Source organism: Rana temporaria, chromosome 4 (genome assembly GCF_905171775.1).
Source record: "Rana temporaria chromosome 4, aRanTem1.1, whole genome shotgun sequence".
Lineage (NCBI taxonomy): Eukaryota > Metazoa > Chordata > Amphibia > Anura > Ranidae > Rana > Rana temporaria.
In genome coordinates this window covers 299,513,192-299,528,982 of record NC_053492.1, presented here as the reverse complement: position 1 = coordinate 299,528,982, position 15,791 = coordinate 299,513,192, and the positions used below count along the sequence as shown (strand labels likewise).

The following is a 15,791-nucleotide window of genomic DNA, read 5'->3' as shown; positions in this document are numbered from 1 at the left end:
TTCCTTGAGTGGCAGGAGGCCCTTGCTACAATATATATACATTTCTTTCCTCTACATGTATGGTCAAAATATTGTGATCTGGCAAGAGGATACTCAACCAACAAGAGGCTGAAGTACTAGCAAACCATCTTATATGTGAGTGATAACGAGGAGGTAAGCCCTTATTTCACCTAATGGTGTGGGTTGCACGACCCCTGGATTGAATTGGGTTGCACTCTCCTAACCATTGGACTTTGGTATTCATCCCATCGTCCTTTTCAGTCACTTTTGCACTTTATTGCATTTGCACTTTACTGTGTTTTTCACTGTTTCGAGCTTCCACTCACCACGGTTATTTCACAGTCATTTGCAGTATACATCAGGTATATCACACACTCTACACATTCATTGCTTGATTTTGTGTTCTATCACTCAGTCCAGTTCGGACCAGATTGATTCACCTTTTAGGTTATTCTCTGTTGTATTTTAACACGCTTCATTTTCCCAATTCCAACACCCCCTTCCCTTCACCACCACTGTTGTCTGCCCATCCTCCATTAGTTTAATCACAGCGCAGACACTCACCACTTTTGCATTCTTTTTGTCCTTCATTGGAAAGGCTTCTTTTTTGTTTGCTGCAGTGTCCACCCCTAATTTCACACCCCCTTTCCCTGGCCACCTCACTGTCCTCATATCCATCCATCACAGCGCAGGAGTACCACCCAGTTCCATATACATAAAATTATTAAAAAATAAGTTCACACAGCATTAAATATTTAGGGTCATTTCACACGGAGCGGACCGTTTTTGTGTCCGCTCCGTGTGTCCGCCAAAGCTCAGCGGGGATCATCCGTCATCCCCGCTGAGCTGTCGGCGGATAGGGCGGTCCCTGCACACAGTGCAGAGACCGCCCTGTCTCCGCTCTCCCCTATGGGGAATCGGATGCAGACGGACCGCCTGTCCATCTGCATCCGATCCGTTCCGCCGGACGGAAGAAAAATAGGTTTTCTTCCGTTCGCAAAAGCGGATCCCGACGTTAGCGGATGGTCGCGGACGTTAGCGGATGCTCCATCCGCTAACGGACGCGATCCCATAGGGAACCATTACAAGTCCGTAAACGGACTTGTAATGGATGGACGAGCGGACGTCTGAAAGGGGCCTTATGCTTTCTGATGACCAGATACCAGCCAAATAAATAATAAGAGCATTTTATACTCTAGGAAGGTGCTATGAGGACCAAAGCATACACTTTGTATGATGACAATAGGGAAAGCTATCACATGCTAAAAATTACTACATATGCACAGTCTGAATGACTAAAGAAGACTCATTCGATTTTCTAATTGTTAATGGGGTCAAATCGACTTTCAATTTCAACTGCAGTGATAAAATTCAAAAGAGCAAAGTGGGAAAAATGTTCTCAAATTAAAACATTTCTAATGGTGTATTTTTTGTATTTGGGGTTTTTCGTTCAGGAAAGTTCATACATTACAAAATCAAATATCAAAAGCGAATTCAATTTTGAACTACTTTCAAATAACATTTGTCAAGCCATCGTATGTACTGAAAATTTTGGTATAAATGTTAGAATTTTCCTTCGGAAATCTAATAGTGTATAACCAGCTTGTAAACCCTTAGGCCCCGTACACACGAACGAACATGTCCGCTGAAACTGGTCCGCGGACCAGTTTCAGCGGACATGTTCCGTCGTGTGTACGGCCGACCGGACAATTGTCCGGCGGATCGGACAGGTTTCCAGCGGACAAATGTTTCTTAGCATGCTAAGAAACATGTGCGCTGGAAGCCTGTCCGTCGGACATGTTCGGTCGTCTGCACAGACTCACCGGACATGTGCAGACGACCGAACCATCACTAACGGCTCCCGCACGCATTCACGGGAGTGACATTATCGCTGCTCCAGCCAGTCACAGCGACGGAGCAGCGATACCCAGAACTCACCCCTGGAGAGATGGCGGTGAAGGAGGAGGTGATCGAGGGCCGCTTCGGGGGCTTCGATCTCAGGTAAGTAATTATACATGAGCTAGTATGCTATGCATACTAGCCCATTATGCCTTTCTCCTACAGGGTTTTTTTTCCCTGGATTTTTTTTAAGAGGGTTTACTTCCTCTTTAAGGCAGTGTGAAAACAATGGTGATTTGCCGATTGAGCAAACACCTCTCAACTGATTTTAAAATACCTTCAGAAACATTTTTTGCAAGGTTTATTTTTTACCTCTCCTATACATGAAGAGCTGATAACCAACATTGTGTTACTTACTAATGAGCATAGTAATTAGGGGGAGACAGTGTCCCTCTGGGATTCCCCAGTACCCAGACTCTCCAAGCATGTTTCTGTCTAGAACTTGGTGATAGAGCTCCTCAATCCAGGCCTGGGAGAACACCATGAGCACTCCACTCGACTGGATCTGCTTTATGAACTCTTTCTGTTCCATACAAAAAAAAGACAAGGACATTATAAAAGGCGATTATATGCATTACTTTAATAATAAAAAAGAAGATCTTCACATTTTGAGAAATACCACATCTTGTAAGCAAGCCGACATGGTCATAAATAGTGGTAAATTGCCTTCAGAATTTACAAAAATGTTCCACCACTGAACACTGGGGGGGTTACAAAGCATATGGAATTGATTTAATCATTAATAGTTAGTATAGGACTAACAAATAACTTTAAAAATAGCCAGATACATATACTGTATATGCACATGTGTGCGTGAATATATTAATAAGTAATATTTTATATTTCATATTTACCCAATCACACATACAGTCAAATGACTTGGTGAAGGCACCTACTCTCTTGGTTGAGATAAACCCATCTGGATTACCAAGTTACCAAGTATGGAGGCAACGCTGTTTAAAAAAGTCCAGCAACCTAAATATAGTCATAGCTGCACTTCGGATTAAATAAGAACTTGTAAAATAAAGGGATTAAACAAATTCTTACCTAAAAAGCTAGGAGGATGCTAGGATCGCTGCATTTGTATAACACAAACATCACACTTACTAGTGTCACTGGTGCCAAAGCCGTCTTCTTTCTGTAATAATCACTGTTGGCAAGCTTTATGTTTAGCAGAAGAGCATAAAACGATGCAACATACAGACTGTCTGCATTCAAAAGCGTCTGGACACTTGCTCCACCATTATTTTCAAAGCCTGGAGAATGCATTACACCTATGAAACATTGTATAAAAATGAAAGAGAGCTGAATACAAGAACATTTTGCTAAACTGTTGCTTTTCACATTACAGTATCCTATCTCTAGCTCCATAGGAGCATCATACAACTAACCCTAGCCCTTACTAGGCACCATGTTTGTCCAGCTCTTCTAACGGCCTGGAGAACAGCAACATCAAAAACTCATGTAAATCTGTGTATTTGCACATCAAAAGATGGGGTTTTATATTTACTTCATTGACATGACTATTAATTCTCAGTGCTGGAACGCGTTTAGACATGCCTGCCGTTTTTTGTCTGCCAAAAATGCTAATGCTCCTGAACACACCGCTTCTATATTCCTGTAAAAGCCTACATTTGCATGGACACATAGGCAAGCATGGAGAAGTGTGGAGGTAGATGAGAAAGAAATGTCAAATGCCTGTAAAACAGGCATCATTGTGCATGAGGCCTTAGTACACAGGTGCTGTAGGCAGTGGTGCATTTTGGTTTTGTGCTGCTCTAGGCAAGACTAAAATCAGGCACCGCCCCATCTAAATTTGTCCCAGCCGTTCCTGATTAAGATCCACCCCTTCATCTGTAAAGAGGTGGGGAGACAGAGAGAGAGAAGGGGGTGAGAGAGAGAAAAGGGGGTGAAAGAGAGAGAGGGGGAGAGTGAACTACTTCCTGAATCTGAGGCTGCAGCCACTGCCGCATCCGCTTTGCTCCCCTGTCACCGAACAGTCCACGACCGCCCCTCTGGGGAGTGTCACCCAGGTGTGGTGCACACCCTCCCGCACCCCTGTAGCGATGCCACTACGCGTAGCAACCCTTCTGTCTGGGGGAGGCGCCACCCACCTGAGAAAAAAAATGCCACCCAAGGCAAATGCCTTGTTTTCCTCATGGTAGATACGCCCCTGGCTGTAGGGGCCTTCCTGCTCTACACTTAAGCCTCGTACACACGATCAGTCCATCCGATGAGAACGGTCTGAAGGACCGTTGTCTTAGGTTAACCGATGAAGCTGACTGATGGTCTGATGTGCCTACACACCATCAGTTAAAAAAACGATCGTATCAGAACGCGGTGACGTAAAACAAAACGACGTGCTGAAAAAAAACGAAATTCAATGCTTCCAAGCATGCGTCGACTTGATTCTGAGCATGCGGTTTTGACCTATCCTTAGCAATCCATCGGTTAAATTTTAAAGCAAGTTCCTATTTTTTTAACCTAAGGTTAAATAACCGATGGGGCCCACACACGATTGGTTTGGACCGATGAAAACAGTCCTTCAGACCGTTGTCCTCTGGCTATCCTATCGTGTGTACGAGGCCTAAGTTTCATAAAGTATTTTGGGTTATTTTACTTAAAGAGCAGAGGCTGTTTACTGAGCAAAGGGAATGTTCCCTTAGCAATGTGTAGTTTCACTTTGCAATGTTCATGAATACTGGCCAGTTTCTATTGAACCTGTGTAGGGGGCTTATGAAAGCAAATACACCTTTGCCCACTGGTGCCGATTAATCCTCTACCTCAGTTTCTCTCCCCCACCCCACTCAGGTGACATGTGCGCAATGCTGACAGGGAGGGGCGGGGGAGCATCAAATAAAGATGTTGTGCAGTTTTATGATGTCCTCCTTATTAATTTATTACTTCAGCTTTTACAACATATGGGGCTTGCTTGCACATTGCCCAAGATAGTAATGCTGCACAATAAAAACCTATGGTTATGTGCAACAAAAAATCAGTCTTGACCCACTCACTGGCTTGTTTTTTGGGAATTTTTTTGTCATTTTGCCAAGGCACCCTGCTTGAAAAAGCCTGCTCTACTCATTTAGTAAAACAACCCCGTGGAGGCAAAGGTTGATTTAAAAATACTAGAGACTCAAATTATGAGGTAGAAATGGTCATTTTAACTCTGTTTTTATCTCATAATTATTTTATCCCAAAAATCTTACTCACTAACAAATTATCAATGAAGCACTTTCTATTTGTTTTTTTCACATGAAATTGGTGTTCCGTGCTTGAAAAGCCTTATATTTTCATACATTGTTCATTTAGGTTATCACCAGGTTAAAGCTATGTTATTTTGAGTAATAAATTGTGTGGTAGGCTTTGTAAATTAAAATACATTGATTTTCTAATAAAAAGACAGAGACTCTGTGTTTACCAAGCTATGGTAACCTTGGGTTGCCCATTTCCTCCCATTTGGTTTTGACGAATCCTTGTTGAGCCTTGATTTTATGCCATTTGAGTACCACGTTTCTCCTCCTATTGTGATACATACAGGCCTATACCCTTGGGTTCATGATCCGAACATACCTGAGCCCATCCCTAGTACTGTGTATTCAGTCAGTCATCAAACCGACAATTTGGCCATACACAAACTGGTTCATTGAGCCATGGGTGGCCCTGTTGGCAACCTCCTGGCAAACATCCTTCAATTTGAAGATCAAAGGAGTCAGGTGGAAAATTGTCAACCGAACAGCAGCTGATCCAGTCAGATGCAGCCACTGTTCTAGTATTCTGATAGCCATGGGTGGTAATAGCCAGCAGTAGAGATTCGTCCATCCATGTTTTTTTTTTTAGGGATGAGGGAAATTCATAGATTTCCCTTATTCAGTCCACTGAGCTAAATAATTATTATTATTTTTTTTACAGCGTATGAGCAGCTATAGATGCACCTAAACAGGAACCTCTTGTGATGAAAATACTAGTGATGTCATCTTCCTGACCTTCTTCAAAAAATCATTGCTGTCTGCTATACTGAATCCCCAGCTTAGTTTAGGTCTCACGCACACTAGATAAACTGGAAATGCCAAAATGGTACCAGGAGAAAATGAGTTAAAAAACATTATTTTTTTTTGTGTGTTTTTATCACGTTTCTTATGTGTTTTTGAGCATTTACACTTCCAAATGACCACAATGCATTGCAAAACAATATTTATATATGCATCCATATGTATGAAAATACAATGGTTTTCTGACCACTATACATGAAAAAATGCTAAACGCTCATAAAGTGCGTTCGGGCGTTTTTTTTTTTTAGCTCAAAAACAAAGCTTCAAAATGCGACTTTGGAGGGAGGGTTCTGCTTCTAAAATCTTCTGCCACTAGGTTCCTGAAAACGCCTATAGTGTGCATGGACACATAGGTTAACATGAAGGGATGTATAGTGGCAGAGAAAAAAGAAAAAAGCTCAAACACCTGTAAAAGCAGCTTTTTTGTGCTGCGGTATGCATGAGCCCTTACTGAGTCAATGACCTGAAGCATGTATTAAAGTTAAAAGCTGACTTTACAGGGCTGCATAGTTGTTTTACTTAGAGGGCTCCCTTTGATGACTCCCTTCAAAAAGTAACACCAGGCAACTAAAATGGTCACAAAGGGAAATTGATTGGCACTGGTATTTTTTTCATGACAGATTGCCTTTAAGCAACCATAAACATACAGTAAGTCTTAGCTAAAGCAAGTAAAGCAACCAATAAGAGTTCTTTACTGTAACAGCGCATGGGTATTCTTTTCGAAGAATTAGTTTTATTGCATCGTTATTTTAGCTCTCTGTGGAGTGTAATCACTCAAAAAGATTGTCTCAGCGACAAATCTTGTGCAAAATACATTTAATTTAGTTAAATACATTCGCACGCTACTCTCCTAGAACAAAATAGAATAGTTTAAGAAAAACTCAGGTTACAATATAAAAATAGAGTGGTGACATGTAAAAATCAGCAGTGAACCCCTCAAGCAGCAGTAAAGATGTCAATAGTAGCAGTGATTAATTGGGAAGGGGAAGATCACAGTGACATCAAAGCTTCAGGGCTCTCCTGTGTAACTTGTCAGCTAAAACAAGCAAGCAATGCACCAACTGTACATGTACACGGGATTACATGTATGCCAGGAGTGATGTGTCAGATGGGTTTTCAATACATCCAGAGTATACAGCATGCCTACCACAAAAAAATGATTATTCAGATCAACCGCTATAATAAATACATCACACCACATTATGTGTGAAGAATTACATATGAAACAAAATGAATAAATGACAAAAAAAATGACCTGTGATAGAAGTCATGTGATGCACCTGTGATCTATTTTACCCAATAATACAAATTATAAATGCATCCCTTAAACAAATTAATGTAGAAGGATTGCCAAAGGAAGCTGGAAAGGCGAAACCTGGGTCAGGTTGTTTTTATAGATGATATGAAGTAATGTTTATGCTTCGGAGTTTAAGAAATCAGTTTTAAATAGTGTGGTTGCAGGAAAGAAATTAGCTCTGTGTATGGCCTGTGGATTTGTGGAAGGGTTCATCACATAGAGGGTTATATAGACTTGAAGAACACAAAATCAACTGCAACTATAGAGCTCTTTTAAGACCAAGAAATAAATGATTGGATAATTAAAATGTTGTAATAAATATGGTATCTGATACAAATCTGCATGGGGGACTTAACACTGGACCCCCTCCCCACCCCGGGTCTCCACTCAGCTTACTTCCCGCAAGCCAATCCACCGGTCCTGGAATTTGAAACTGCTTTCTCTTCTCCGTTGAACATTGCAAGGATGGACCAGATGGATTCTGATCGATCAGCACCATCCATGTGATGGACCTGACCAATTAGATTCCATCTGGTCCATCCTGGCAGCGCTGGATGGAGAGGCGAGAAAGCAGTAGGGATTTCAAATTCTTGTATCAGCGTGCAGGAGCCCTGACAGCTTAGATTAATGGAAGGCAAGTACAGTGGGGACCAAGGGAGTGGGGAGGGGGCCGTGTGTTAGGTCACTTTTACCGATTTTCTGTCAAGGTGAAATATTACTCTAAAAGCTGAAATTTACCTTTTTTGGGGGGATACAGCATCAAAAACACATAAGTTATGTGAAATGGTGTGTATGTCATAACAAGCAGGCTACTATTTCTTGTAATTCTTCCCTTTAGTGCCTCTTTCATAGACCCTGGATATTGCCCTGTGCATCTTCTTGCGCTGTGAGTGTTAACAACAGCTGCTGCTATTCTGAAGATTTGTTATGCCTGCCACCTTCTGCCCTCTACCAGTCAGAGAGCTTGTAGTACTATTCTCTTAAAATGCATAGCATTCCATGAATAGGTGGTGAAGATCCTGTCATGCAACTGCTCCTCCATTCACAGAATGCATTTTTGGAGAATAGGACTACAATGTTTCTGAGTGGTAGAGAGGGCAGAAAGGGCAAAGGGGATTTTTTTGGCTAAACTTCAGTTAACTCTTACAGCACAGGAAGATAGCCGCATAGGGCAATACCCAGCAAATATAAAGGAGGTAGTGAATAGAAAATGTATACAAAAAGGTACCAAAATACACACCACTACACATACCCAACGTGAATTGGTGAGGTATAAAAAAATAAATTGCTACACTTAAGCTGTAGGTACATTCATGTTTTCATATGCACGCCTTAACACATAATGTAGTGTTGAATGTGTATATAACAAAAAAATTAAAATAAAAGTTCAAGTAAAGCTCCCAAAGAATTGCTCATAAGCAAGATTAAACATGGAATGCAGTCTGTCCTTCAAGGGACCATTACGGGGGCAGGTGTAGACCTCAAGCAGAAAGTGAACTTAATAATACATAAACTAGGGCCGTTACTGATTAAAATTTTCGTGTTCGATTAATCGATTTATTTTTTTAATCGATTAATCGACTAATTTCGATTAATTATAATGCACATACAGATCCAACGACTTTTAGCTGATCTCCTTGCATTGCAACTCTGCATTAGTCAGTGGTAAATGTGGTATACACTATATACAATCACCCGACACTAGTTTGTTTCCACAATCCATGGCTTAACTTCACCGTTTACACAAATACGTTTTAAATTCAAATTGTAGAACTGACGCAAGTACATTTTTCTTATTTAACTTTAAGAAAAACGTAGAAAATTAGTTTAACTTTAATTATAAAACGTATCTAGTATATTGACTGTCAGTCACTTTATAGTAGGCAAGTAGGCATCACTTTAGCCAGTCACACAGACATACCAGAGTGTTTACATTTTCTGGAAGCAGACATGATCGCATTTTATTGACAATATACCCTGAAGAACTGAACAGTCTTTCACACGGAACATATGTAGCCGATACACAAAGAATTGTCTGCACAAAACTGCTTAGGACAGGAAAACGATGGTTATTTTTTTTCCCCTTGCCTTGATGGAGCCTGATGCATCCTCCTGCTCCACAGATGCAAAGGTACCTCAATCCAATGGATGCAGTTTGCTCGCATCCAGCAGGGTAAGTCTCACTGTCCAGGCTGTCTGGTGATGTCAAGAATTTTAAAATCGATCAAAAGAATTTTGATCGATCAAAAAAATTCAAGATTAATCGAGGAATTAATCTTTAATTTCCCCAGCCCTAAAATAAACTATAAACTTTTATACATTTTAAGCTCATAAGGGTTTTTTATTTTAGCTATGTGACTGCAATTTCCAAATCCGAATCGACTATAACTGTAGAAAAATTAGCTATTGAGTAAACAGGACTTATAAATAAAACAATATTCCTAATTAAAATAGATCACATGCATATTTGCATTAAAAAGGCAACAAACTGTGCCATTGGAGTTTATCCATCATGACTTATTCCCACTTGGGCAGAGAGGGCAAACGAACAGGTGTGCATTGTGTTGCATAGAAATTAATAAAATGTCACTTTGTGACATTTCAATAAAGTTGAGAGGGAAAAGTTAAAAACAGTGCCTTATGTTTAATGGCCCAATGTACCCCTCTCCCCCCTAATAGCATGTAAAGACACAAGTCCACACAAGAAAACAGCTCCTTGTGAAGGAGCCCCGATATTTGTAAAAAAAAAAAAACTTCTAAATTGTGATCCGTAGGGTATAGGACAGACACAAACTTACACTAAAGCGAGAACTTACTCAGCACAATGTAGTAGGCTATTATTTTTGCTTACCACTTGTATGAAATTAAAGCAAAAAAATAAATAAAAAATCATTGTTTAACCCAGAGGCAAGACTTCATAAATATATATTGTAATCTTATTAATATTTACCAGCTTGTAAACTTGAGCAAAATGTTGAGGAAAAGTTCTGTAAAGTTGAATCGACTTCTTCCATTCTTTGCAATGTCAAAAGCCTCGGAATAAGACCTTCAAGTGACTGAACAAAAAGTCTTGCACTATGTTGTTCAGCCTCCTGGTTTTTCAGCAGTTTTAATGACAAGGCAGCGGTCCGTAGAGATCTATGACCAGGGCAGTCCCTGGGAGTCTGGTCCTCATCTGCCAGGGAACAGTTATCTGAGCCAATGTCCGAGACATCAGATCTCCCAGAATCCTTTTCTGCAGCCATTGAGTACTGATCGCAAGAGTCAAATTCTGTCCTGGAAAGATCTTGTTCATCAACACTGAAATTACTTTCACTATATCTTGAGCCATACGATCTTGTTCTACTGTCAACAGACAAAAAATTGGTTATGTCTGGATAGACTGTAACATGACTCCTTTGAACAACATCTGGTTGATCTACAACTTCTAATTCAGGGTCCTTGCTGCCATTATCTCTAATAACTGGGGACTGTAAATTATTTCCTTGGCCATCCATGTTGTCTTCTGGTGTGGTCTGCCCCATATCACCTTCTAAGGTAGTCTGTCCAGTGTCCGTTGTCACACTAATACTAATATCAGGACTCTTCTCGGTTCCCAGCTCCCAGGGTGTGTGTTCAGAGGACAGAATGCGCCTCTGCCATCTGAAGTCTGCCTCATTAATTTCCATTGACTCCCTGCTGGATTCAGCACCATCCCTCAGTTCCTCATGACGTCGGAGAAGATGTTGGACCTGGTCTTCCTTCAGACCTTTCCCTTGGCTTAGCTCATCTAAAGCTCCAAGCAAGGTGCAAACACATGACACAGATGCATAGCAAGCTTCAATACCTCCTTTCATACATGCCTCTGCCATTCCATCCATAATCCTAGAACAAAAAATAATTACATAAAGTATAAAACAAACAATTATACCAAACCACAGGTTTACATTAAAAAACAGATGTAAATTATCAATGTGCTTTTATGAATTCATGTTATTTAATAAAATAATTATAAAAAAATATATATATAGTTTTTATTTTATTTTTATTTAATACACCCACACAAAAACATTGTTTTACAAACAAAAGATTTAAATTCAAATAGTTCCTTAAATGAGAACTTCACTCAAAAAGTGAAGATCCTCTGGTTGCCTTCCCCCAGCCTGTAACGGAGCCTTGATTTTTTAATTGGAGCCCGCTCCCACTTCTGCAATGTTTGCCTCTTGTCCCGCCCCCTCAGCCTTCTGGGACATGTGACATGTCCCAGGAGGCTGTAGGACCAGTCTCAAAGTGCTGTGCATGTGCAGTGGGAAGCCGGCTCTGGTTCATCAGGAAGACTCAGTTGGCTCTTGTATATAAGATAGGAGAACTGGGGACCTGCAGCAGTAGAACCATCGGCAGCAGGAAGAACAAACTGAATCTCAGGCATTGGTAAGTACCTGATTTTTATAAGTCAGCAGCTACAGTATTAGTAGTTGCTGGCCTTTAAAAAAATAAAAATAAACTGAAGTTGCTCTTTAAGCCCTGTGGGTTTACTAGAGACAGCACAGGAAACTAATCGTACTTTGCAACGCCCTTTGTTTGAATAACTCATCAATAAAAGATTTGATAAAAGGATGGATAACTGCTGTGCTGACACATGAAAGCTCAGTATCAACTGGTTTCTTTCAGCACATCTGAAAGCTGAAACAGTTGCATACACACCGTAAAATGGAACAAATAACTCATGTATAAAGTACTTGTGTAATGTACAGAAAACAGGATCTCTGCCATGGAAAATGAAGGTGGGTGGGGACACATTTTTTTTCCAAGTCTGTATGACAACTCTCTATAAGATTACCTGTATGCATTCTTTATCAGAAAGGTAACATGTAAAAGTAGTAGCCAGGAACTTGTTAAGTATACAAGTTAAATATGCAGGCTTTAGATTTAGTAATATGAAAAACGAGAAGACGAATTGTGATGGACTTGAAACTAAAATGAAAATTTTATGTTATGATTAGAACTATTAAAATGTTTCTCGGTGTATATTTCTTTAATTTCGGTTTATATATGCATATGTATGTATGAGAATGATCAATATTGCTTATTTTCCTTGATAAAGATTTTATCAGATATCAGGAATCATATATGATGGTTTTTAAAGTAATGAAGTCAGCATTGAAAATACAAAGAAAAGTTCAGTCTACATTTTCTCCTTCTGTTTTCCAAATCAAGAAGCAGCTATTCCCCCTCCTCACTCCTAATTACGGCCCCTCCTTTATGTTGAATTCCTGGATATGTGTGGAAATGCAGATGGACTTTTCTCGAGAGGAAGTCACCCTTCCCCCTCATCCTGTCTTTACAGATCCCAGAAGGAATTTGTGTCTCGTGACTTTGGAAAGGACTATTTGAATTTTGTAACCAAAGGAATCTTATATGAACTGGCCAATGAGAAGCTTCATGCCAATGACGGACTCACAGGGGGTGTGCACGTTTTGTGATTTTGTGTTTTAATAAAGAGCCAGCAGGCTTTAGTAACTTCCTGTTTGGGATCGAAGTCGAGAGAGGTGAGCATGTGGTCTGTTCTCTCCATAGATTGCATTTGTCTCACCCATAATAATTTGAATCAGACGGCAGGACGAGTAACCCTGAGATTGTCAGGAAATTGATTAATGAGTCTCTATCAGAATAATAATTACTTCAACTGGCAGTCTCAACACACATACAGGCATGGTTCATTGTCATCACCATCCAGAAAACCACCCTGAGAAATGTCATGCAACTACTGCAGGATTACATAGACGTGGACAGGAAAAGCCTGAAAAGGGTTGCAGGGGATCAATAGCGCTGCAATATTTTTACAAAAGGGAAAAGAAGGTGAAAATATTGTTTTAATTCTTTTTGTATCACATGGCAATTGTTCCTATATACAGCGCCTTAGGAAACAAATTCTGTTCAGTTGGGGTTTACCTTCAGTGAAACCCAAGTCAAAACCACCAGTAGATAAAGAGATACAGGCAGCTTAATTCTCAACTTTGTGTATACCTTCTGAGCATCCCTACGCAGAGGCGTATCTAGTGAAAATGGTGCCTATGGCAAGCACTGAAACTGCGCCCCTGTCAAAACATTTGAAACCCATCTTTCAGATAATACGGTCAGTATATACAGGTATATAGGAAGAACAGTAGGTTAGTGGTTGGGACATGTCTCACTTTGAATCTGGGCCAGGAAGCTATCTGCATGTAGTTTGCATGTTCTGTTGGTGTGGGCACACTCCAAAGCCATGTTGGTAGATGATTGTATTTTATTGTGATTTTATGTGATAGACCAACACAAAGTGTCAGGTTAGGGTGGTTTAAGTGTCAGGTTAGGGTGGTATAAATGTCAGGTTAGGGTGGTATAAGTGTCAGGTTAGGGTGGTATAAGCAGAGCTTTTTTTCTCAGAAAATAGGTGCAGGAACTCAACCACGACCCTGTTCAGATTTCACAAACAGTAGAAGGGTCTTAAAGGGACATTAAATACCAGGATTGCATTACATACAGAGTGCAGAGTTCAGGGGGGTTACACACAGAGTGCAGAGCTGTCACTTGTAAACACAGAAACCAGACTTCTGTGTTTACAAGTGATTGTGGTGAGCAGGCACCAAAGGGTCTGAGCCAGAGTTGGTGGAACTGAGTTCCCCCAAGTTCCCCCTGAAAAAAAGCCCTGGGTATAAGTGTCAGGTTAGGGTGGTGTCAGAGTAAATACATGACATGAATAGATAAAAGAATGCTGGCCCTGTCCTCTGTCAGCTGCACTAAAAGCACAAATCTGACTGTCCCTGCTGCAGAACCACCTCCTTCCCCTCCCTGAAGTAAACATGAAAAAAAAACTCACATGGACTCAGCAAGTAGAGGACTGATTCTGTCTTTTTCCTGGAACTGAAGTCAAAATGTGGGAGGGAAAGAGGGAGGGGCTGCAACACGGACAAAGCATTATTGGCTAACAAACTTAGATAGTCGGACAGTGAATTATTATGTAGCCCCCTGTATCTTACTGCTGTGTGTACTTCTCCACACAGTACAGGTTGGAGATGAAGTTTTGCACACACACAGGTGCGGGCTTAGGCTGCATTCACACCTTAGCGCGGCGTTTTGTATGATTTGCCGCGACAAATTGTGGCGTTTTGTACCGCGATTTGCAGCGACAAAACGCATCGTTTTTAACCCAATCTTTTTTACAGGTCATTGTCAGCTATGCCGAACGCCGAAGCCGCCTGAATACGTGCGACAAAAAAGGGTCCGGGACTTTGAGCTTCACGCGATCTGCGTTTCGGCGTGGAGATGTGAACCATCTCCATAGAGATTAGTGTTATTTCTCCCCTCCAGCGTATCTGAGCATCGCACTTCAGGCGTTTTGTCGCTCAGGTGTGAATGGAGCCTTAGGGTGGAAGTGCTGCTGCTCGAGCTGGCTCAGTTTGCCTTCTCTGTCATTATGACCCTGACTGCAGGACACGGAGGAATGGATGATCAGGACGGCAATTACAGATTCTCAGTGTTTCCCTCCAGCGGCTGAGAGCTTACAGGAGGAAGAGGGAGACGCACACAGAGAAACGCTCTGTAATAGCCATGACGATCCTTTTAGTTGGGAGAGGCACAGATGTGTAACTGCTCCGCTCTTCTTCCCATGGACAGCAACTTCCTCTCGCCGCCCACCCCTATACACTGCACGGCCACGGAGACTAGTGATTGCCCACCATGCAGGGAGAACAGTGGGATGTGCCAGAGGGGGGAGTCACCCGACCCACACACTGAAACGCTTTCCCAGACCTTCCCGGGAGAGGAGAGCACTGACTGTGTGCTCTGCTGGGGGTCATCTCTGAGCAGTGTGTGGACTGTAGCCACTCACCAGCGCCCCCTTCATGTGGCGCCCATGGCACTTTCCACATCTGCCATATCTTGGATACGGCACTGTCCCTACGTGCCCTATGCGACAGCCAACCTTCATTCAACAACAAGCAGGCTCAGGGGGTGGGATCAACATAAAGAGTTGATATTTGAATTTAACTTCAGCTGCTTATATCTCTGGTTAATTATTTTTAAATGCTGTTGTCATTGAAGGTGACCTATGTTTATAATCACCGTAAGCTCAGTTAGAATTACCCTGGTTTGTGATATACTAGGACTAACAGGACTAGCTGGAGTAGGCAAATCTTCCATTGACACAGGACAGCGATCCCTTCTCACCCCTAGTATGGCCATAACAAGATCATTTTAGCTCCCTCAGTAAAGCCATGGCAGATTGGGATGCTGCTAATTTATTACTTTTTACCTTTCTCAGTAAGGTAATCTTGAAATATAAAAAGGTAACCATGAAAAAAAAAAAAAAAGCATAAAATGTAATATTGAGTTCTGAATTATGCTGTGTATGAAAAATCTGAAACGTACAAAAAAAAAAAAAAAAAAACATAAAAAAAAGGATAAAACTTTAAAGAGTACCTAAATCCCAGATATTACACAAGTACATGAGATAAATTATTTTATAAATGTTACATCCACATTATAAAAATTATGTGGTGAAATACGTTCTCTGTTTAGTGCGT

General features: G+C 41.0%; 1 protein-coding gene across 2 annotated transcripts in view; it reads right to left on the bottom strand.

Moving 5' to 3' along the window:
* The window catches only part of ARFGEF3 (ARFGEF family member 3), a 194,441-nt gene that overhangs the window by 90,381 nt on the left and 88,269 nt on the right, over positions 1–15,791 (bottom strand). For both annotated transcript variants that reach the window (XM_040350518.1, XM_040350519.1), the window contains exons 12-14: positions 10,199–11,112; positions 3,007–3,173; positions 2,257–2,422 (exon numbers count right to left, since the gene is read on the bottom strand). In XM_040350518.1, coding sequence (XP_040206452.1) covers positions 2,257–2,422; positions 3,007–3,173; positions 10,199–11,112 — 1,247 coding nt within the window. The remainder of the gene's footprint in view (positions 1–2,256; positions 2,423–3,006; positions 3,174–10,198; positions 11,113–15,791) is intronic.